This window comes from Glossina fuscipes, unplaced genomic scaffold, assembly GCF_014805625.2.
Source record: "Glossina fuscipes isolate IAEA_lab_2018 unplaced genomic scaffold, Yale_Gfus_2 112, whole genome shotgun sequence".
Taxonomy (NCBI): Eukaryota; Metazoa; Arthropoda; class Insecta; order Diptera; family Glossinidae; genus Glossina; species Glossina fuscipes.
In genome coordinates this window covers 2,311,891-2,336,349 of record NW_023998455.1, presented here as the reverse complement: position 1 = coordinate 2,336,349, position 24,459 = coordinate 2,311,891, and the positions used below count along the sequence as shown (strand labels likewise).

The 24,459-nt window shown below is 34.3% G+C and overlaps 4 protein-coding genes across 5 annotated transcripts; 2 read left to right on the top strand and 2 right to left on the bottom strand.

The window, feature by feature from the left end:
* The first annotated feature begins 738 nt into the window (after positions 1-738).
* LOC119639378 (ATP-dependent RNA helicase bel) lies at positions 739-6,954 on the top strand. Its single transcript, XM_038036708.1, has 3 exons — positions 739-983; positions 4,255-4,648; positions 4,719-6,954. Exons 1-3 carry the CDS (start codon positions 939-941, stop codon positions 6,656-6,658), a joined length of 2,379 nt encoding a protein of 792 aa, XP_037892636.1. The 5' UTR covers positions 739-938; the 3' UTR covers positions 6,659-6,954.
* A 2,155-nt stretch (positions 6,955-9,109) lies between these two features.
* Positions 9,110-11,128, top strand: LOC119639467 (protein FAM114A2). Its single transcript, XM_038036865.1, has 3 exons — positions 9,110-10,034; positions 10,099-10,472; positions 10,672-11,128. The coding sequence occupies exons 1-3, from the start codon at positions 9,384-9,386 to the stop codon at positions 11,075-11,077; spliced, it is 1,431 nt and encodes a 476-aa protein (XP_037892793.1). The 5' UTR covers positions 9,110-9,383; the 3' UTR covers positions 11,078-11,128.
* On the bottom strand, positions 11,111-14,011 carry LOC119639466 (parafibromin). 2 transcript variants are annotated; one of them, XR_005247547.1, is made up of 8 exons: positions 13,695-14,011; positions 12,854-13,632; positions 12,673-12,783; positions 12,402-12,619; positions 12,181-12,343; positions 11,961-12,102; positions 11,359-11,525; positions 11,111-11,128 (listed from the first exon to the last, which is right to left on the bottom strand). XR_005247547.1 is itself a non-coding variant. In XM_038036864.1 (8 exons), exons 2-8 carry the CDS (start codon positions 13,823-13,825, stop codon positions 11,489-11,491), a joined length of 1,581 nt encoding a protein of 526 aa, XP_037892792.1. In that variant the 5' UTR covers positions 13,826-13,869; positions 13,936-13,971; the 3' UTR covers positions 11,167-11,488. The 2 variants fall into 2 exon arrangements, 1 of the variants encoding a protein (XP_037892792.1); XM_038036864.1 differs by lacking the exon at positions 11,111-11,128 and having other exon boundaries at positions 11,167-11,525; positions 13,695-13,869; positions 13,936-13,971.
* Positions 14,012-16,717: 2,706 nt separating this feature from the next.
* Positions 16,718-24,085, bottom strand: LOC119639249 (putative leucine-rich repeat-containing protein DDB_G0290503). The gene is made up of 9 exons (XM_038036533.1): positions 23,900-24,085; positions 23,693-23,831; positions 23,218-23,621; positions 23,073-23,154; positions 22,886-22,998; positions 22,697-22,804; positions 22,545-22,634; positions 16,997-21,922; positions 16,718-16,798 (listed from the first exon to the last, which is right to left on the bottom strand). Exons 1-9 carry the CDS (start codon positions 23,939-23,941, stop codon positions 16,718-16,720), a joined length of 5,985 nt encoding a protein of 1,994 aa, XP_037892461.1. The 5' UTR covers positions 23,942-24,085.
* Positions 24,086-24,459: the final 374 nt, after the last annotated feature.

Below are 24,459 nucleotides of genomic sequence, written 5' to 3'. Positions count from 1 at the left end.
AAAGTATTGCGAAACAAGAAATCGTTCACAGTAATTAATGTAAACTTTCTTGAAAATCAGATTGTTTACCTGATTACTTATTTGTTTATCTTTTCTTTCGTATATATTTCATTCAAAATTCTAAATTTTATACTTCCCTTTTTTTTGGATTTTATATTTTTCAGAAAATAAAAATAAAGAAATTACTTTCTGTCTGTCGTTAAGCTTACTTTTACTTGCAAACAAACTGAAGCGCTGAATTATCCTGAAATATTTTAATTCCTAATATTGAATTATGCTGAATTATCCTGAATACAACTATAACTATTCATTCGTTACAATTACTTCTAATTAACTTCTATTAAAGAAAAGGCAACACTAACAAAATATTCGTACCTTCGTCAAACAAACGAAACGAACGTGCAAAACAATCGGTCTCTTGTTGTTTCACGCGTGTGGTGAAGAAATTATCTTCGATAATTTTAATTTCAATAGAAAAAGGAAAGAAAAAAAAAGAAAAAATACAATTTTAATTATCAGAATTTCTGAAATCTTAAATAAAATTGAAATAATTGACATTTCTTCGATTAGGATTAAGTGAGTCTTGAGCTTTGTGAAATTTTTTTTTTTTAATCAAGGAAGAAAGCCAGAAAAAAATTATATATATATATATATATATATATACATATACATACATATATATGTTAATGTACATATATGTAGACTAATACAAACTTATATATATGCGTGTGTGTGTAGAAAAGAAAACGTATCTAAAAAATTTTCTCGATACATAAGTTTTTACTTTTTTTTTCTATAAATTTTATTCACTTTTTGGACAAGGGAAAGAAAGACTATTAAAGCTTCTTCTTAATAATAAATATAACTGACATTTCGTGAAGATTTTCCTCATAAAAAGGAAAGCACCAAAAAACCCCAGAATCTGATTGGAAAGTAATATGAGTAATGCTATTAACCAAAATGGCACAGGTCTAGAGCAGCAAGTAAGTACACACGCATCAATGCTGATATTATATTGTAAAAATTAAAAAAATAAAAAGCAAAAAAATTCATTGTTCATGCAAATGTGTAAAGAAAACGAAGAAACCCCCATTTTATTAAAAACTTCAAGAGCAGTTTGCTAAAAAAGAACGCGACAAAAAAGACGAATAAAGAATTATTGATTTCATAACGTTTCATATGTGTTGGAGACGGTGGCGGCAGAAATGCATTATAGTGCAGAAAAACGAGACAATAAATTTGCTGTTTTTTATACACATACATTTTTACTAATGTATGTATATAATGCGATTCTTATTCTTTCTTTTGTATACGTCCACACATGTGTTTATGTGTGTTCTTTTTCTTTCATTTTTTAGCGAGATTACACAGGTTATTTGCTACTTGATTTCCGAACAAAATGTTGGTCGTTTCCTTTTTGTTGCTTCTGTTGTCCTTTCGTCATAATGTGTTGGAAATTACTTTCTAATATTATTGCAAAAATTGTCAATCCGTTATCGCTATTAAACGTGATATTAATGCGTGCATATGCCTATTGTATGTGTATGTTCAGTGTTGTTTGTGGATCTTAAGAAAGTAATATCTCGTCTGTATTAAATGATGCCATATCAAGCGATTTGCAAGGATGTTTTTTTTTTTACTAACAATTCACAATTAGCTAGTTGAAAAGTTTAGAGAGCGAAATTCTTACCGCAAATTCAACGTGGTAGCCGCTTGTCTGAAAGTTAGCCTTTGCTTTTGTATTCAGCCTTCTTGTATTCTTGCCTAATAGTTAAATCAGCGAGAGGTAATTACGATAATGATAACACTCTAATTAAATATTGCTTAAATGCAAAGATTTTTTTGCACGTTAGTGTCTCCGATTCATTTGTTCATTCTACTTTTGAAGCTTTTCGATACACTCATCTGCTATTATTATAGTCTTTAAATAATGAAACTTGTGATTGAAAATTAGGACGGGTTCACAAAACTGGTAGATTTTTAATATATTTTTGTCTTTTTAATATGTTTTTCCTTCTTTTAAGGAATTTATATTTGGATAATCGTAAATTTTTCTTAACACTTTCCTTTCAATTATTTTTAAGTACACTTTTTTACAATTTGACCATACATTTCATTGCATTTTCTATGCATCTGGTAGTAAAAACTGCTGTAATTTTTATTGAAGAGCTTCGATAATAGCCAGAGTCCATCGTACAACTTTTCATAAATTGTTCAGTTCAGCGTCACTCTTCTTTATTAGGCTTACTCGGCTTTGACAACGTTGTTAATCACTCGATAGTTCCCCCTACATGTATATACTATAACATTAACTTTATAGGCCATTCTTTAACCCTCCTGCTCGGCAGGCATATAATCTGCCTGCAGGAAATCGGTTCAGATGATACTATAATCCTATTCTCTTTTTTTACGACCTTTGCAAAACGTCACCGTCACCGCATATACGCAAGACAACCCTTTTGTGGCTGATCTTGTAAAAAAAAAAAAAAAAAAAAAGATTTTCAATATGCTTGTCTACGCGGTCAATTCGAAATTTTATTGAAATTGAAAATGCTTTTCGCCAGTTTCCAAGCAAAATTTTCTAGACCTTTTTTCACAATCGACCAAACCTTTAGCAGTTTCGTTATAAATGTATTTTCCCATTGTTTAAACTCCATATCTGATAAAAGCACGTGCTTCTGTCCCTATTCCTGTTACCAGGTGTGGTAATTATAGGGGTTACTCTTTTGCAGGGATGTATTTAATTTCTTAAATTAAGATAAAAAAAAAAAAAAATTTAAAAAAAGATATACACAAAGCGAATGCTATTTCTTCTTGCCACTGATTTGGAAATTAAATATCACAACTTAAAACCCCTTATTATAGACAAGCGAAGCGAAGGCATTAAAAAAAATTAGGAATTCATTGGAACTTTTAGAAAAATGTTGAATGTGAAAGGACAGTCTGGCAAATATGGTTCCAATTTAGTGCAGCGGGTTAATATGTTAAATAAGTTTTTATCATAAAACACCAAAAACTAGACATTGTTGCCATAGAAAGGCGTTCAGAAAATTGTTCCCATAACCATCCAAATTTTCGACATTCATTTTGCACAAGTTATAAAATGTTCTTCATAGATTTCTGGCAAATATGTTTTCCTATATAGAAAGCTAGATAGATGTCGTAGCAATGGTGAGCCTTTATTCATTTGTAATAGGGTTTGGCCTGAAAATAACAAATTTCACTAAAATAAATCGAAAGTGCATGATAAACGCGCAAATGTGGCTAGAGCGGGACTCATGGGCTTTAGTTCACTTAAAAAGCAATTTTGAATGCATTGGTGTAGATATGTTGTATGCGTGCAAACCTTATTAAGGTACCTTTACCATAAGCGCTCGCGCTAAATATATATGGATATATATATACATATATATATATATATTCAATCTCCTTAGCACTCAGAGCTTGTCCGAGTTATTGTCGTCAGATAAGTAATTTTAATTAATTTCTTTTTTAAAATTTAGATTAAAGAAATAATGCATGATTTAAATTATTATTCGGGTACCTCACGATTTCAAGTATGCAGACGCCGGTCCGCAAATTTTTCAGTTGCACATTGATACCTAAACTAAATGAATAAATTCATATATGTATTTATATTTTTTCTTTGCACATTTGCAAGTACTTCATCAGCAAGTTGCGATGTTGTTGTCTATGCCACGTTATCACATTTCTAATATATTATATATTTATTACTCCGTAGAAGGGAGGAAGAAGATTCATTGTATACTTCGGTTTATAAATATCATCACTTAAGTCACGCTCTATTTTTTTTTTTAAACCTGTCAGTTTCATTTTATTGTAGTCTTTTTTTTTTTTTTTCAGTTAATTCCTGTTTAACAAAGAAGAAGCCACTGTATTTGTTTTTATTGTAATTTCTTCTGACACTTTTATTTGCATTATTACTTACTAGTACTATTATCACCGGGAAATCTTGGGATATACTAAATTTGCTATTTTGAATGTAACACTTAGAAGTCCGCCTCACGGGTTTAACTGACCTCCCGTTCATTCGATTTTTCCTGTTTTCTTTGTAGTCCGAAAAGCTCGAAAAAAAAAATTATTTAAGAAATCTATAGCCTTTCCCCTCATCTTTGAGAAGATACGATGTAGCTTAATGTATTTATGGATGAACAAATCTGTTCAGATTCGATTTGAGTATTGTGTATTTATTGATCGAATTTTTTTCTCCTTTACTTTAATGTTAATTAATAGGTTGCTGGTCTGGACTTGAATGGCGGCAAAGCTAACAATAGCAGCCCCATAACAACAAAAAGTTCATCTACTTCTAGCTCCGGCGTTTACGTGCCTCCACATTTAAGAGGTGGTGGCGGGAATAACAACGCTTCGCAAGCTAATTCAAACGATAATCGTAGTGCTGGTTTAGACGACGTCAGAGGAAGTACTACAAGTGTTAGCGGAGGTGGAAGTAGTACGTCGTGTAAATACGATAGCGGTAGGGATCAACAACAACAACAGCGTGGTGGCGATTATCGCCGTGGTGGCGGTGGTCGCAATTTTAGTAATCGTCAAAGCGGTGATTTTAGCAGTTTTACTGGTGCACGCCGTGGTGGTGGGGGTAATAACAGATACGAAGATAATTATAACGGTAAAGTTTTCTAAAATTAATAAGTATTTTATAAATAAATTTAAAATTTTTTTTTTTTTTTGTTGTACAGGCACTGACAACGATTCTAGACGCGGGGGCGAGGATTGGAATCGCGGTGGACGCAATCAAAATCGTAATTTTGAACGCGACAACTACCGGAGTGGACGCGGGGGTAGCAATGGCGGTGGTGGCGGCGGCAATGGCGGCTCCACACGCGACGAAGACCAACCACGAAACAATCGTTGGCAAGAGCCAGAACGACGTCCCGATGATACCCGCAATGGCGAGCAACGTAAATATGGCAACCGTTGGAATGAGGAACGCGGTCGCGCTGACATCGATTACACCAAGTTGGGACCGCGTGACGAGCGTCTTGAACAAGAGTTGTTCGGAACCGGAAATACCGGCATTAATTTTGACAAATACGAGGATATACCCGTGGAAGCGACGGGTCAAAATGCTCCTCCGCACATCACATCCTTCGAAGATGTGCAGCTGACAGAGATTATACGCCATAACGTGCAAATGGCTAGATATGATAAACCGACGCCGGTACAAAAGTACGCTATACCAATCATTATAAGTGGTCGCGACTTGATGGCCTGTGCCCAGACCGGTTCAGGCAAAACAGCAGCGTTTTTGCTGCCCATTCTTAATCAAATGTACGAGCATGGCATACCGGCACCGCCTCAAAATACACGTGGTTATAATAGGCGTAGGCAATATCCGTTGGGTCTGGTGCTGGCACCGACCCGCGAGTTGGCCACACAGATATTCGAGGAGGCCAAAAAGTTTGCTTATCGCTCTCGCATGCGCCCAGCCGTCTTGTATGGAGGCAATAATACCTCCGAACAAATGCGTGAATTGGATCGCGGTTGTCATTTGATTGTCGCCACCCCAGGCCGCTTAGAAGACATGATAACGCGTGGCAAAGTTTGCCTCGACAATATACGTTTCTTGGTTCTCGACGAGGCCGATCGAATGTTAGATATGGGCTTTGAGCCACAGATACGTCGCATAGTCGAGCAATCAAATATGCCCCCAACAGGACAGCGACAAACTCTTATGTTCTCCGCTACTTTCCCAAAACAAATCCAAGAATTGGCCTCAGATTTTTTGAATAATTATATATTCTTAGCCGTCGGACGTGTAGGTTCTACTTCAGAGAATATTACTCAAACTATACTGTGGGTGTCTGAGCAAAATAAGCGTTCTTACTTATTAGATTTGCTGCAATCCATCCGTGAGGGCTCTGAGTACTCAAAAGATCATTTAACTTTAATATTCGTTGAGACTAAGAAGGGAGCCGATAACCTAGAGGAGTTCTTATACAGGTGCAACCATCCTGTGACTAGTATCCATGGTGATCGTACGCAAAAAGAACGCGAGGAAGCTTTACGTTGCTTTCGTTCAGGCGATTGTCCCATTTTAGTGGCCACGGCTGTTGCTGCACGTGGTTTGGATATACCGCATGTGAAACATGTAATTAACTTCGATTTACCCTCTGATGTAGAGGAATATGTTCATCGTATTGGTCGCACTGGGCGAATGGGCAATCTTGGTGTTGCCACTTCATTCTTTAATGAAAAGAATCGTAACATTTGTGGTGACCTCCTCGAACTCTTGATTGAGACTAAGCAAGAAGTACCAACATTTTTAGAAGAAATGATGGCCGCAGAACGTTCGCATGGCAGTGGTAAACGTCGCACCGGTGGCGGTGGCGGCAGTAGCGGCGGAGGAGGAGGGGGGAGCAGTGGTGGCTCTCGTTATGGTAATAGCTTTGGGTCGCGTGATTATCGCCAGCAATCTGGCACTAATCGCAACCGTCCTGGTGGTAATAACGGCGGCGGTGGTGGCGGAGGCGGAGTCGGCGGTGGTAGCGGCTCCTATCGTAGTAATGGCACTTCATCATATAATAGTAACAGCAGTTATTATGCCGGCAATTACGGCAATGACTCGGGCAATTATGCTGGCAACAGCTCCTCTGGCCCCGATTGGTGGGGCAATTAAAAGCTATGAAGAGCTTAAAAAGTTTTTTTTTTAAATAGACTTGAAAAGAACGCAAAAAGGGTAGAGGAAAATATAAGCGTAATATGAAAGGCGGGTGAATAACGGAAGAGAAAAAAGGCGAAAAATGATAGAAAAGAAAAAATGAAAAGTAAAGCAAGCATGAATATGGGAAGCGATCCGTCATTATATCAAGATATCAAATAACAGACAACACATAACAGAAAATCATATATATTGGAAAATGCAATTAATTAAATATTTATGTATAAATTATCCTAAACAAAAAAAAAAAAAAAAATCAAAAAAAAAAATTATCCAAAAAACAAACCCATTTCACTCCTATTACATTCTTAATAAATGGAGAATATTCACAACACGCCACAGACATACCGACGCACACATACACAAACACACCCCCCAACACGGAAGAATAGTAAAAATCAATTTACAATTTATTTAATTTCAATTTTTAATTCCCTTTACTTATATTATTGTAATATCAATTATGATGATTTCAATTATGAAAAAAAGAAGACGACATTTTATGTGAATGATAAGAAGGAAAAACGAAGAAAATCATCATTGCAAAAACTGAAAAAAAGCATAAATGTTTTAAAAACTGAAAAATTTATTAAATATAAAAAAAAAGTAAAATAAAAAGGATTTTTTTTCTTTATATTTTGCGTGCGTGCATAAGTACGTAGTTGTTGGGCAAGAATATCTTTATAGTCGGATAACTGCTTATAATCAATTTAATAAATTTTCAGTCAGTTCCAAAAAACTTTGCTACATCTGACCAATAGCAGTTGTTATCTTTCCGAAGACATTTACGCTAATATCGCCGAGATAACTGCACAGGATGCTCAGTTTTTTCGGGCTCTTTGAATTACTCTGAGATTGCATTGAACAGATTGTCCTTAATCCCACAAGAGAACCTAATAAAATTGAAAGAAAGAAAGTTGCCACAAATCTCTCTCTTTAAGAGTTGCCTTTGTAGAGACAAACAGATGCAACAGCTGTTACGAAATGAATTATTAATTCAAAAATTTGAATAAATTAAAAAAAGGGATTAAATCGTGCCCGAAAGTACATTTGTGAATTGTGAAAAAAACGAAAAAAAAAATTCGTAAGTACAATGTTTTTCTTTAAATATCGAGCTAAATTAAGCAATGTTAACCAATGGCTACTGTAGTATTATCGTTCCACAATAATTCATCGTTTACCCTCAAATATAATAATTTTGTATTTTAAGCATTCATTATAAAGCGAACATAAGTATATGTTACTTTCTTCTTTTCCTTTTGAGATATTGAGTTAACCTTTAATTATCATTGGGATGATGAGTAGGAAGTAATAAAAGAAAACTTGTCTTTGAAAATGTTTCTGAAGCGATCTAATGCTGTTTGTCCGCCTGATGTTTCTCCATGTTAAATTGTGTTGAAGCTACAAGTCGCAATTTTTAGATAAAATTTTATAAACATACGTATTTTCGCCCAAGCAAGAATAATATTAAAAATGGTTTGGATCGGTCCACTTTTTGAACGCCCTCTCATAAAACCGTCCCTAAGGAAATTGGAGCTTTATATGGCAAACAGATCGAATTTTCAAAAAATTCGTGAAAATTGGCTCACAACAGTAAATTGACAAAGAAATTAGCCGGATGTGGATGACGTAGGTCTAATTTTTGGATACCGCCGCATATAAGAATTCTCACGAAACTTAAACTCTTATATGCCCAAAAAGGTTCATTGCTAGTATTTTGTGATGGAAATTTGCTTAAGAAAGTAATTTAATAAAAGAGTAATGTAAATCTAATTTGAAACACATGCGTCTACTTGTAGACCCCACACCATATATAAGATAACGATAGGGAATTTGGATCACAGGTCTATTACATAGGCCAACATATAAAGGCCTTATTACGGAACGCAACTCTTTTATGCAGAGACAATCTAATCTTTCAATATGCGAGCTTTCATGATATTTGTGGCTTTGCATAAAAATAATGCATACCTTTTGGTATATTATTACAAAAACGATAATACAATATAATATATAGTGTTCTTACTTGTTTTAAATACAACATAGATAATGTCACTAAAACAAGTGTAACTACTAAACTAATGGCTGGAATATTAGGAAATTTCGATACGCCTTGTTTGAAACCTAGTGATAACATTCATATGTCAACTTATATAAGAGGAATATAAACCCGAAAGTAACTAATTAAATTCATATGCGAGACAACAAAAATTAAAGAGTTAATTCCTCAATCGAAGGAAATTGATTGCAATATATTTTAGGGAACGAATAAATTAATGTCTATCTGATTCTAATTTAATTGCATCTTTTTTTTATATTTTTGAATTTAAAAATTTGTGATAATTCCTTTTGGCTAATATTAGCAAAAATAAAAAGTTATCAATCCGATCTGATTGATTTAATAAACAGAAGAAACAACAAATATTATTGACGTTTAACAAAGTGAGATTTATTCAAGAATATGTTTAATTGAAAAGTCAATATTTATTATAATTTTTTTAATAAAAATCTACAATACAACTAATTTCATCTTGGATTAATAGTCAACATACATATATATTCGCAATTCTAATAGTTATTATGCCATGTGAACTGTAGAGAGAGCATTTAATAAATATAATTTTCTTTTCTCAATTTTGACACGTAAATCAAATTCTAGCTAATTTAATAAACTTTATAAAAAATGGCAGAAGTTAATAAAAAAAATATCGATGATAATAAGAACGATTGGGAAGATGACGATGATAATTGGGATGATTGGAATTGCGAAGAAGATAATTCAAAATCACAAGCGGACTCAGCAACTCAGGAGCTAATAAATAATAATAAAGAGGAATCAAGTGATAAAAAAGAGCAAACAAAGGAGAATAACAATTATTCAAAAGACGCAGAAAAATCTTTCATAGCGAATAATTCGGGGATGGGTTGGAGCAGCCTGTTTGGTGGCGTTATGTCGTCAGTTTTTACAACAGCAAGCGAGGGTTTTGGTAATATAACCAATACTATGACACAGCAATTGGATAAAGTGATTGGCTTGCCAGATCCTTCCGAAATGGCACGTTTAAATGCTTTGGAAGAAGCAAAAGCGGAAAGGTTAACAGAAGAAAATTCCCAAAAAGATCAAGCACTGGCGGCTAGTGGCAATAATCAATTGTTTGGTTTGAATTTGGTAACAGGCGTTACTAGCCTGGGTACCAAAGTTATCAATACCGGTTTAGATACTCTGGAAGGCATCGGCAAGAAAACTATGACAATCTTACAAGAGAATGATCCTTCGTTTAAGGTTAAAATCAAAAAATTTACAATGGAAGCGGAAAAACCGAACTTAAGTGAAGTAAGTTGTAAAAAAAAAATATATAAATGGAAAATTAAAAGAAATATTAAAAATATTATTTTAGATTCTCAAACAAGCTAAAGACGAAAACGAGAAAATCGAACAGACCTTAAAAGATTTAAATTTGGAAAATAAACAAGATGAGGTAACATTTAAAGCCTTGTTCGAAAATAATTGCGGTCTAGTACATTTGGAAGCTTTAGAAATACTCTCAAAAGAATCTGAGCTAAAAATTCGTACATTATTACAAACGACAAAACACGGTGACTTGATTGAATTGAATGAAACGTTGGAAGAGGTAAAAGAACTTTTAGAACTGGAAGAAATCGATGAACAAGAAAGCACTTTCGAACCTTACGATCTTGAAGAATTGGAAAACAGACTTAATGGAGCCTTAGATGATATCAAATTGGGTATAACTTTTGAAGACATAGTAAAGTAAGTAATATTTCAATTCTTCGTGTATAAATTCGTAGCGAAATTTATTAGTTAACAATAACGTATTAAGAAATTAGGAAACGAAATCGGGATTTCAAAATTTTGATGTGGACCGTAGAACATCTGTCGGAATTTCGCTATTAAATTATGCGCTTACCGAAGAATTTGTTCGTAAATAACACAAACTTTTTTAATATAGATTATGGTCGGATACACTTAAATGGCTAAGGTCTGATGAACCTGCTTTAACAAAACGTAAGCATATATATGCGCGCGCCGTGACGATTCTTTCAGAAACGTGTGCTTTGCAAATGTTAAAATTGCACAAAATAGCTGAACTCCTTCTTATAAAAGACCATCACAGTACAGTTAATGAAGTGGACGCTGTTTGCCAGTTAGCTCGACATTTCATCATACATTTACATGTGTTGGCCAATCAATTTGTAGACCTATTTGTCAACACCTGTAAGCCACAAGTAGAAGATTCTGACGAAGATTTCCATTCGTATGTAAGTTTGATTTTTTCGGAAATGTTACAGGCTCGCCAGCAAATCGAGAAAGCTCATATGTTATTTTTGCCCGTATTACAAATAGGGGCCGTCTAAGTCCACGTGTAATAATTGATCCATTTTTCTTTTAAATTTTTCAATCTCATCCTTAATGGTAATAATAAAAAAAAAAAAAGAAATTATTTTTTTTTTTTATATAAATTTCTTTTTTCAAATTCTTGTTTTTAAGTATCCTTACATATATATATGTAACAATATGTGAAGTTTAATTATCGCTTAACCCAAGTTTGTAGCAAACTCGGTAAAGAGAAACTATTTGCATTCAAAAATTTCTATGCTACAAAAAATAAAGTAAAATAATTAATTTTTATGCTAACCTAAAATGTAATCGACTATCAATCAATTGGCAATAAACAGCTTAGTTTCCCAGTTAAGCGAGAAAATCCAATTTAAATACATAAATAGCGACATAAAACAAATTTTGAAAATGCCATCCAGGCCACACATTCAAAACCGCAGCTCTGGTTTGTATTTCGCCATGTATCTGAAGAAGTAAAAAAGAGAAAACAAAAAAAAAAAAAAAAATTTTGAATTAGTTTTGGATTAGATTCGATTGCTTGATGATAGCAATATATACCTCTTTTAGGATCAGTAACAGAGTGTTTTGTTAAATTTTGTTAAATGTTAGTAGTCTTACGCGCGGGAGAATGCAAAAATAATTGTTACATTTACGATAAGCCTGAGAAGCTAAATTTCTTAAGTGCGATCTGTCTATTTACGTATTGTTCAAGTATTTTTAAGGTGGTCGTACGCGTTGAAAGAAAAGATGAAAAATCGCTTATCTATACATAATATCATTTATGATATGATATTCCATAACTAATTCGTTATGCAAACAATTTTTGACTAATGGTAAGGGAAACTTCCAAACACACAATACGATCTTCCCCTTTAAGAAATAAACTAAACTACGGCTTACTTGTCAAGATTCTCCCAAAAAGTCATTAATACTGCTCGATCTAAATGACGTTTATTCTGCGATAAATTTAATACCGTAACTGACCACTTGGCAACATTTGCATCCAATTTCAATTCACTGAAACGTAAGTGGAAAGCGCAAACTGTAAGCACAAATATGAAAATAAAATAGATATAAAAAAAAAAACTCTTTTATGAAAGGTCTTATATTCATTAAATACTTTTGGAGAAAATTTCAACAGGATTGCCATCCCAAGGCCAACCTTTAAATTGCCAAGCGGGACCCATAACAAATACAGCCACAACACGTTGCCAATCCTGAGCTGTAAGTTTTTGCGGATTATCAATGACACGATAAGGTACAGTTACATTTTGTCGTTTCCGCTATTGAAAGAAAAAAAAGTTACTTATATGAAAATTGATTAATTAATTAATCAATTACTTGTAGAAGCACTTCATTGTCACGTGTACTGCCAGCATTTTTCTTTTCTTCAGTGCTAACATACTTTAGGTCCTGCAGTATATCCTTAGCGTTATACATTGTTATTAGGCTGGTATTAGCAGATGGTATTATAATGATAGGTGTTCGTGAGACGCGTTTTTGTAAATTAGACGGAGCTTGACGGACTGGTGCCACTGGCGGCAATTCTTTGGCGCGATCTTTAAGGCAATTACGATATTTAACGCGCTTAAGGAAAAACCGGAATACTTACTAAGCTGTGGTGTCATTTGCGCCTTGCGTTGTGCTTGCGATCCTTCTGTCACTGATTTTAGGGACATTCCATGATAAGTTCCCATTGTGTCAATTTTAAAACCCTCAGTTTCTATTCATATAAAAAAATTATTTATAACTGCACTTAAGATGTGTATGTTATCAAAATATCAAGATCTTACCTTCTTTTTGTCTATTGAAGCGTTCCTGATCATAGCGATTGTACTGTGTTAGTTGCGGTTGCGGCTTATTTATACGAGTCGGTTCCGGCATTTTTATTGGATTCGGCTGCATAGGACGATTACGTCCTTCCTCTCTTGCCTTTATTCCGGCCAATATGGCTAAAATATTTTTGGCAAATAATTTGCCCGAACTTTGTAAGATAGTAGTACGCGTACGCCAGATGCGCTCACGACTTATAATATCTTTGGTTGAATCTACATCAAAATCAAGAATTGCTCTTAAATCAGTGGCCATTGCATCCTCAGTGTCGGTACGTTTAATTGTGGTACGTTTGTTAGCTAAGCGTTTTGCTTTAATTGCCGCAATTTTTTCCACCGACATGGTCTCTGACAAGGATTTAATATTATCAATATTGACTGTTGTCTCCTTTTTATTAACATCCCATCGTGCTGCTAATTGCTCCCGCACCTTTTGCACTTGGGTATCTTCGAAGCGGGCCTTTTTGGCAGCATTTTCAACACCCGTTGCATCGCCTTCGACTGGTCGTTTTACCTGCGTGGGTATTTCCAATGGGGCACTTTTATCTATACTCTGGCAAGTAATGCTCTCGCCATTAAGGTATGCCAATAATTCTTTACGATCGGGCCGATTAACTGCCGGTATATCTTCAGCTGCACATTGACGCACATACACCGAATGTTGTAGCATAACATTTTTTAGCAGATATAGTAAACATTCCAAAGTGTAGTATTCGCGTGGAGCTCCCTTTTTACCCGAACTGCCCGCGCATTAAGACTGATTAAAACACTTTTACTCTTTCACTTCTCTCGCACTACTTACCCATATTTCAAATAATTTGTTTTCACATTTTTTGGCCATGAAAATTCGCCAAATATTATTTGACTATCACGTTCAATAATTTCTCTTCTGTTTATATTGTATTGGCGTAACAAACTAAGAGGATCCGCCATCTTTTATAAAAACTTTTTCACTTTTCTTTTAGACTCTTTTAAAACTTAACACATTAAAACCAACACATTAAATCAAAAACATCAAACTAATTAATTCAAAATTTAATTACCAATATTTTTTTACAAAGAATTTTATTTATTTCTCGTTGAATTATTGCGATTGGGATAAAAAAAAAAAGTAAATCTCGCGTTTTGACAATTGTGATACGTCACTTAACTACATATTATTATTATTGCCAGCAAAAATAATACTTAAGGTTTCTATATGGCATGCAGAGTTGTATTCTTGTGTTGACAATTAAAATAAAATAACATAAGCTAGTTCGGACTCTATGCGTTTTAAATTTACCGCGGTGCAGAAACCAGCTCAAGGTGTTTGTGTTTTTCTACACGATTTTATTCAAAACGCCTTAGGTCTACACAAGACATTGACAAGGCACTTACTCTTAATTTATACTGAATCCGCTCACCAGCTCTCATAAATTCATTCGGTTTTTATACACACCACTGTAATATGGGGATATATTTACTTTGGTTTTTTCCCAAAATATATGTAACACATTTTGAACGTAGCAGGTTAATTAATGTGCGAAGCCTGGCTGCATGGGTGCGACTCTCGGAGAGTACTCGTGTTGGCTCTGATTATTCCCACATGTGAAAGCATTAAATAAATGATTAAAGTTGCTTGACAGGCCTCGCCCTGTTTAGATGGGAAGGCTTGGGCCATATCTCAACTCTCATTTAGGTACGTAGTGCTTGGAGTAGGCCGTCCTCCCTGCGGGATTGTCTTGGAAGGCTGAGGAAATCCTCTAATTAATATCTGCCAGGTGCAGACAATGCTAGCTGCGGCAGCAGATTGATGGGATCGCCACGTAAGAAAATTAAGACGTTCAGTGTTGTTTAATACGGAGGGAAATGTAGACCTTCCCCTTTTAATGTCTAAATGTTAAATATCTTAGCATCGCAAATAGTTACTATTTAAAAAGTGAAAAGATGCAATCAGGTCACAGAGACGATCGTCTTTCCATTAAATTCTCTCTATGATTTTCATGCAAAACTTCGTCTCTCTTCATCTCCATTAAATTCAATTTGGTTTAGTCTAACGGAAATTAATATTGCTTATACCAAATGGTGACAGCTATGTCAAAAGCACTATACCGGATATTTGACACCTTTAGATGTGCCATTAAATTTTATTCATTTAGCATTTTCAAAATTTTTAATTTGTTTAAACATCTTATAATCGAATGTGCACTTTACGTTAGGTACACTTTACTGTTCATCCTGTGTTCAACCTAGAGTTGGCAATTTTCGAGACATTTCAGTGAAATTCGGTAAATTGACATGTCTTGGCTCAAGGATGACCCAAGGATGATCACTATCGAAAATGGTTCGGATCGGACCACTTTTTCAACCACTGTCTTATTTTGAAGAGTTGTTATGTGAATAACTTTACTAAGCGAAAAGGCAGTGATCTGCTATAGTGTTTTTACTTGTTTTAACATGATTTTTACTCTATCAATGCAATGCAAGCTCCATGGTCAGCTACATACGTGCAATCAAATCGTATTTTAACATTTAAGTGCATTGTGCACATGATACAGATGCATGCGTTGTGCTCAGTGCTTAATATATTTTCATTTAGCTGCACTTTGGAAAATAAAACAGTGATTTTTATTTTTAAGTTTTACATTTCTGTCGTTATCCGAAACCATTATTTATTTAAATTGATTATTGTGAGGTTCGTTAGTATATTTTAAAACTGCATATAATAAAACAACAAATCATCACCACCATCATGCAACACATACACAGATTTACATGCGTAAGCTTATACAGGTACATTAAATATTGAATTTAATTTAAAAAAAAAAAAAAAAAAAAATGTTAATAAAAAAAAGCGTCAGAGGCATTTCAAAAAAAAAAAAAAAAAAAAAACGAAGAAAATATACACATGCCTAAGTTTTCCACAAAAAAAAAACCTAATTCTTTGTATGTATTGCATTTACATTTTGCATCCATTGTTTGGAAACAGTATTTCTAAATGGTTCTTTTCAAAAATATGGTTTAATATTAAGAATACCATAATTTGTGTATAAACAATAATATAAAAACCAATAGAATAAGACACGAGCTCTTACGATTGGTCCATTTCATGCCGACTCTTGACGTATTACCCTTCGGCCAGATACAATGAATGTTGAATTGCATTAAAATAAAAATGGAGAGAGAGGAAGAAAGACAATAAAAATATAGCGTTTATCAGTCAGTCATCTCTTAATTTTGAAATCGAGTGCTTAAGAAAAATGAATGTATTTACAAATCGGCGCTTGCCGAATCTATTCATATCCACCATTCCATATCCATTATTTGTTTCAAACGTTTAAAAATAATGTCTTTTAAATGGTCGCATGTGTATCCCATATAGTATGGTAAGTAGCATAAATGATATTAAGAGAAGAAAATTTTACAAATTACAGGCATAGCTGTAACTACGAATATTTCGAGCTAAAGACATATTTCTCTCTTTTGCCTTTCTCGATAATTCATCTTCCTATGGCAATCACGCTTTTTCCACTTTTCTTAATAGAAGCACCAATCAATTTCACATTTTTTCACGCATTTGGAATTGTGCTAAACGATTGATGAAAAAAAAAAGGTCGGACAAAGGTCTTTTCTCCGAAGCAGATTTCTGAGCATCATTAACGGAATAGTAGGAAATTTATAAAACTCCACGCGTTAGTGTAAAGCTAAAAAAAAAAAAAAAAAAAAAACGTGTATGACAACTACACAACTTCTACTACTCTTACTACACTACTATCAATTATACTACTATAAATATCACTACTATTGTTACAACTACTACTATTGTTGCTACAATTTCAACTACTACTACTGCTTGACGCGCTTAGGCGAAGCCAATGCGCTTGCCAAAATGTTCACATTGAGAATGTTTACAGCATGCTCAAGATTCTAAACAAAAGGAAAATAGTAAAGAAATAATAAGAATAAAAATTCCCAAGCAGTAACCGTAAGCGATGTTCTAAAAAGTGTAATGGAGAAGAGCAATTCTTCTTCTCTACAAACATTTAAACAACAACTAATATAAATTGAAATAGAGGAGTGCGAGGAGGAGAAGGGGAAGGAGGAAGGGGAGGAATAGCTACTGACCTCCAATTCTAAAATATTCTTTTTAATAAGTTCTTCATTGTTGGCTTCCACTTCAGCAGCGTGCTTTTTCACTTCTTGATACTGACTGTCCAGCAGTTGGTTGTCGGAACGCAATCGTTCATTTGATTGTTGCTCACTTTTGAGTGTCTCTTCCATTTTGGCGAGGTGGGTACGCAACTCAGCCAATTCGATTACATTTTTCGCTGCAATCTTTCTCCCTTCTATTAATTCCAAATTTTGCATTTCTGCTTTTTCTCTCAATTCTTTTATCTCACATTCCAGATTTTCTATTTTATTGGTTTTTTGCTTCATTTTCTCACCCATTAGAGCAGAGAATTTTTGCAAACCTTCGGCGAAACTGTCACGTTCACAGATTAATTCCTGGTTTTCCACATGCATCTCCTTTAAACTTTGCTTTAAAATTTCCTGTTCTTGTTCTGCGTTCGTCCTATCATTTCGCAACGCCAGCATATTAGCTCGCATTTCTTCCATTTCGCCGGACAATGCAGCGTAACGTTCCTCGCTGATGCGCATTGCCAATGAGACTTTTGACAATTCTTCGTTAGTTTTCGCGTTTTGACCTTCAAGTTCGTTAATTTGAATGATCGAATTTTGATTGACTTCTGCATATTTCTGGGCCTGCTCTTGGGCCGAAGCCAGACGCAGCTTCATTTCCTCAATTTGCGCGTTATAATTCGCAGAAAGATCTAACTTAAGCTCTTGCAATTGCGAGTTTAAGGCACCGATTTCCAAATTAAGTTTGACATTCGCTTGTTCGCCACTATTCAGTGCAGCGGTGAGTTGTCGTATTTTAGCTTCCTTCGTTTCACGTACTTTTTCAAGCTTGTTTATCTTGGCTTTATCATCTATTTCGCAAGCTTCTAATTTTTGTCTAGCATCCTGTAACGTTTGATTTAAACGCTCAAGATTTTCTATTTTAGCAAGCAGCTGTTCGTGGCTTTTTTCGACTTCTGCGACACGCAGTTTGAATTGTACAAGTTTAACATCCATCATATCTTTCTCCTTTCGACAACCTCGAAATCTCTCGACCCACGTTTCGCTCTCTCTTTCGAGTTTAAGAGCGCGTGCCTGAGCATCGCCCAGTTTCAGGGCCGTCTTCTCAGCCCGTCTTAACGTTACCTGTTGCGATTCGCGAAGCTTTTTATTTTCATTCTTTAATCTTTCGATATTTGCCTTGGACTTTTCTAAATATTTTTTCATACTTCCTAGCTCAGTTTCGCTGGCGTGAAAATGTTGCTCCCAGGATTGACTGCGTTCAATTAAAGAGCTTAATTTCATTTCCGTATTAGTTTGATGTTTGCTCATCTCTACCAATTGCTTGCGCAGCGATAGATTTTCTTCGCAAGCGCTCTCTTTTTCCATGCTTATCGATGCAATTTTTTGCGAGGCCCTTTCATTTGCCCGCAATAAATTCGCTTTATGCTCTTCAATTTCATTTCTTAATATGTCTTTTTCGGCGGAGATATTACTGCATACACGATTATTCTCATTTGTGATATTTTCTTGTTGCAACTTAAGATGTTCAATATCTTTTTCATATCGTTCGCACTCCGAACGGAATTGTTCGCATTTCAATTGGGCATTCAATTTATCGTTGTCCGTTTCATCCAGTTTTTTAGTGGTAAAAGCAATTTTCTTCTCCAAATCTTTGCACAAGATCCCCATGTCAAATATAGTCGTTTCAAAATTCGATATTTTTTTACTCTTATTAGATAATTCGGCCTCTAGTGTATGCAAATGTGTTTGCTGATTTTTGCATTTTTCCTGTAAGTTCTTATATTCCATTTCCAAATTGTTGTATTGCTGTTCAGGCACATAGTTCACTTGCAATTTCTCCATTTCCTCCTTCATTTTCTCCAACTGTAGCGTTAACTCTTGATTATATGCCGTGACCTCGTCAAGTTTCATATTTGCGCTCTGGCATGCTTCCGCCTGCTGATTAATATGACTTTGCAGCGCTGCTTTCTCGTCGGTTATATGCTCGTTCATTATTACTAGATTTAATATATCCTCTTCCATTTTTTTGACTTCATTTGTAATCCGCTTTTGCATCATTGAGTATGTATTCTCCATTTCTTTATGCACGTCATCAATCTCTTTTTGATTTTGCTCGATTTTGAATTTCAATTCGTGATTTTCTTTAATTAATTCCTCGTTTGTATTTAAGTTTTGCTTTTCATTCTCCAATAGTTGTTCTATTCTGCTTTGCTGTAGATTTTCAATGTGAAACAAACGATTAATCCATTGACGTAACTGATTAATACTGTTACTGTCTGCGGAGCCGTCGCAAGGATTGAAAATATTTCTAAATTCATTCATTTGGATGCTCAGATTGACATTGTTCTCTATTGTTACCACGAGTTCCGCAAACGACATATGATAGTTGGCCAATTCGTCACAACTTTCCGCCAATCTATTCATCAATGTTGTACGTTTCTCTTGGAAATCCTCTTTAATTTGTTCTTGCTCTTCAAGCAGCGCTTTAAAATCGGCTTTGCGTTCAGATAACTCATTCTGAAGCTTCTCATTTTGTTGTTGTAGCGATTCTAGTTGCAATTTGATTTCATTGTTATGCCTTCTCAAATTTTCACTGTTGCTCTCTTCCCTTTGAATTTCACTTCGCATTCGATTTGTCGACTTCTCTAGAGATGATAACAAAAGACTCTTTTCTTCTTGTTCTCGCTGTATTCGCGATGCAAAGGCGTTTGATTCTTTTAATAATCGCTCTTTTTCTTTGGTCATTTCAATTAGTGTATCATTAAAAGTATTAAGGGTCTGACTTTGCTCATTCAAACTTTCCCGTAGTTCTACAATTTGTTTATCTTTTTTTTCTAATTCATGCTTGAGCATTTCCTTCGCCTCAATACTTTGACTTAAAGAGCCTTGCAAATCGTTGACTTGCTTTTTCAAGCTATCGCAATTTTTAACTTCTTTCTTTAGTTTGCATATAATTTGATCGCCATCTATTATATATTGTGCCGTCTTAGACAATTCCTGTTTAAGAGTTTGAATTTCTCGTTTAAATCTATCATTGTCATCGGAGAATTCCATGACGCGTACCTCGAAAGCGTGCAAGCGTTCATAATTAATGTTGGTTGCGCAGTTGAACTTGTGCAATGTGTGCATCTCTTTTTCGGCCTCGTTTAACCTACTTTTCAGTTCATCATGTTCGGCTTTCAATAACAATAACTCTTTTTCCTTGTTATTATTGCGTTCCTTTTCCATTTTCAATTCCCTATTTAAATCGTTCAGAGATTGTTCATATTCCAGTTTCGCATCCTTCAACTGTTGACGTAATTCGCATTCTTTTTTCATCAAATCACTCTTAATTTGCTCAATGAATTGATTTTGTTTATCCTTTAATTTTTCAATTTTCTCTTCGTATTCATTGTTTTGCTCTTTTAAATTGAGTAAGTCTTCAGTGGTATTAATGCAACGCTGATTAAGTATACGTTCTTGTTCTTGAGCTTGTTTCAGCAAATCATTGAAATTTGTATTACTTTCCTGTTGAGTGATCTCCAATGTTTCTAATCTATCTACCGCTACAGTATTCTGGTGTGTTAGTAATTTAATATGATATTCCAGTTCCTTCAAAATATTGGCCGAGTTATTTATCGTACAGTTACCAGAGCATAATTTGATTAATGCAATAATTCCTCGTTCCATTTGTCCCAAAGTTTCATTCAAATGATTAACTTCCAAATCGCTACTTTCGAAAAGGATATGAAAGTGGGTGAGTTCCTCATTCATTCTAAAAATTTCATTATCCAATTCTATAATGCGTTCCCGTCCTACAGTTTCGTCCTTCTGGAATTGTTGCTTCTCTTCCTTATGTTCTTTCATTAAAATATCGATACGTGACTCTAAATAGGCATTCTTCTTTTTCAAATTGGTTACTTCCATACCAAATTCCGATATGATTTCATTGCGTATTGTTTCACGGCAATTGTCTTTTAAATTCTCGTTACGTATTAATGCCTGTTCGCAGTCATTTTTTAAAGACAGGTTTTCATCCTGAAATAATTGCAACTCTTTGCTATGATCGTCGTATAGCTTAATTTGTTCTTCTAAACGATTGGTCTGCATTATCCATTTTTTTTGCATAGCTTGTAATTGATTTTGCATGTCCATTATTTGCGCTTCCAACTGAACGTTACTGCTCGTTAATTCCGCATTTGTTTTTTCCATCTGATGCAATTTTACTTTTAAAGCATTTACTTCTTCGTTCGAATTTTCTTTGCCGCATTTTTCAACTTCCAATTGCTTTTTCAAATCCTTGAGCTCTAACTCATTATTACATAACATGCTTTGTAAACGTTCTTTTGTTTCCTCCAAATCTTTATTGTTACGTTCCATGGTGTTTAGATTGTTCTGTAGTAAGGTTGTACTCTCGCGCATTGAATCCAATTTCAAATTCTTCTTTAGCAATTCTTCAATTTCATGTGCAAGTTTTGTGATCATGTTCTTCTCAACATAATGGTGGTCATTAATTTTCTCCATGCATTTAGCGAACACATTAAATTGAGCATAGGGATCACAGTTCGTCGATATATCCATTTCAGAAACAGATTCATTGAATGTTAGTTGGAATTCACTCATTTCCAATTTCATTAGCTCTTGTATACGTTCGCACAATAATTTATTATTGTCATTCAATGTATTTAGTTCGTCGCGGATTCGAATATTTTCTTGTTCTTTTTCACGCAATTGTTTGTCGATAACAGAAACGGCCAAATTTTCCGATTCGCTAGGTATGAGCGTGAGCTCACTAGAAACTTCAGAAATGCATGAAATTGATGAAATAGATTCAATAGAAGCATTTAACCCCGCTAAACGTGTCTCGGTAATGTATTCTTCCAATTCCACTTTGACGTCGGTAAGGTACTTAATCGTCTTATCTCTTTTCTAAAAAAAAAAAAAATCAATTTCATTTAATAAGGTAACATTTTATATAAAAACAAGTTATAGTCGGGCAAGGCCGAACGTTCAATACCCTACACCAACTAGGCTAGTACAGTTTTCATTCCAAGGCATACGTCCGAACTTCATTTCTTCGCATTTAAGGGCTTGCTTCTTGTGATAACCCGTTATCAAGTGTTTAAAAAATATACCTCTCTGATCCAATCACCAATTAATTAGAATATCGAAATACTATCACTTAGCGACTTATTTCGCGACATTTTGAACATTATAATCTTTTTTCATACAACGACTTTTGAAAAGAAGGCGATATGTGATTGAAAAAGGGGACTGAACCGAACAAGCTTCAATAGCAATATCGGTCAAAGCAAGTCAGCGCACCAAACCCCATCAAAACCTGTCACTTGTAGCTTCAACACACAAAATTGCACGGACAGACATCAGACGTGAACGATCGATACAATAAAAGATGGATTTATCTTAAGCTTCTTTGGATGATACTTACGTGCGCGTAAATTATAATATACCTCGTATAACAAGTGGTGTATGGTAAAAGAAGGAAATATTTTCATTTTAATATATTACCGCATACAACAAGCATATTTACCTCAAGCTCTTCATTAAGATCGGTCATTTTATGTTCGAAAAGTTCAATGCGTTTACAGTAAACTTCTATTTGTTTTTCAATGTAGCTAAACTGTAATCGAAAAGAAAGCAAGCAGAGAGTTTATACTACTGGTTAAAATTTTCTCTGATTACCTTTTCTTTCGCAAGAATTTTATCGTCTTGTGCGGCTCGTACTGTCTCACTTAACTTCATAATTTCATCATCTTTTTGCGATATTTCTTTAATAAAACGCTTATAGGCCTAAAATAAACAAACAATAATTATATAGGCATGGATTTTGTGAAATTTATGAAAAATTTCAATTCATTGTTAAATACCAACCTGTTCGTCCTCGTTGCCTTCATAAATGACCGATAATTCATTCTCAGTGCTTTTTTTATGGACATCAATTTTCAATTCTTTTATTTCTTGTATCAGGTTTTTATGATCTTCATCTGAAATCAAGGGAAAATGTCGCTCAATTAACTTATTCTTTTTTACTCTTTTAATAAGGAAAGCCTTCTCATACTCAGTCTGAGAATTTTATTTTCGTTTTGTTTAATCTGAATTTCTAAAAGATCTTTTTCATAACGTTCAGTTTCCAGTTGGGCCTAAGGTAAGGAAAGTTATTAACGTAATATTTCAAGAAACTGTTCAATTTTCTTATAATTTACTCTTAAATCAAATAATTCACGTGTCTGTTCCTCCAGAAGATTGGTTCCCGGTGTAAGTGGTGAGTTGCGTCGGGAACCAATGTTTCTCATCGGACTATCGGTTTCATTATTAGTGATCACGGGGTCACTGTTACTTCTGCTGATCGATGGTGTCTTGATCATGGCCTTGGCAATTACGTGGCGTAAATTGTCCTTATTTAATTTTTCCAAATCCAACAGTGTGATAAAAAGCAAACCCATGATTTGTTGTGAGCTCATTGGCAATTTTTGACAGATATTATGAAAAAATTTTTGCGGATATTTTACGCATGAGAAATGCAACAATAACGTATACACATAAATATAGTCTGCAGAGCTTAAAATGTTATCATCGTCACAATGCGCTTCAAATTCAGGATAAAATTCTATAGAGAAGTTAAAATTAGAGAATTTTTTTAGAGAAAACATTTTCAAAAGCCTTTGCCAAGTAACCTACGTTGTAGAAAGTCTAATAGGTTTAAGTGATTGCTTGAGGCAATTTTATGATGCTTCTCCCTAACGTTAATATAGAACGCGTCAATGTCGGTTTGTTCTAAATTGAAGACGTTAAGTTCGATAAACCCACATTCCGAAATCTAAGAAGAAATAACATGGATGAGCAATAATTGAATATAATCGCATGTTCTATGCGTTGATTTCTTACCCACTGCAATAATATATTTTTCCAATCTCGTACATTATCCATGTTTTCCGCTAATTCCAATATAGTATAAAAAAATTTATTTTTTTTTAAATTGTTTTCTTTTTAATGATGCACTGTTCGTTTTTTAAGATCCTTTTTGGAAAGCGCACAAAATAAACGCAGGGGACAAATATGCTATTAATTTCGCTTTCAAAATTTTTTTACATTCATTTTTTTTCAACAATTTTTTTGTGGATCATTTTTTTTTAAGAAAACTTTTCATTCCATTCAATATTTTTTTCCAAAATTTTTTCTTTGGCAAAGTTTTCTATGTACTTTAGAAATTTTCAATTGGAGACTGACTTATTAATCGGCGTTAATAACTTTTCTATTTTTTTCTTTTCAAATATAAAGTTTTGACGCGCTAGGCCTTCTTTGATAATGTTCATATAACCGGGTTGCCGTTTTCACGATATTTTGATTTCTTAAAGGTAAAGAGTGCATTGAGAGAAAATAAAATAAGAAACTGTTATCTAAAATGTAGGAATACATCATTGATTTTTATTTTATATTGATTTTAT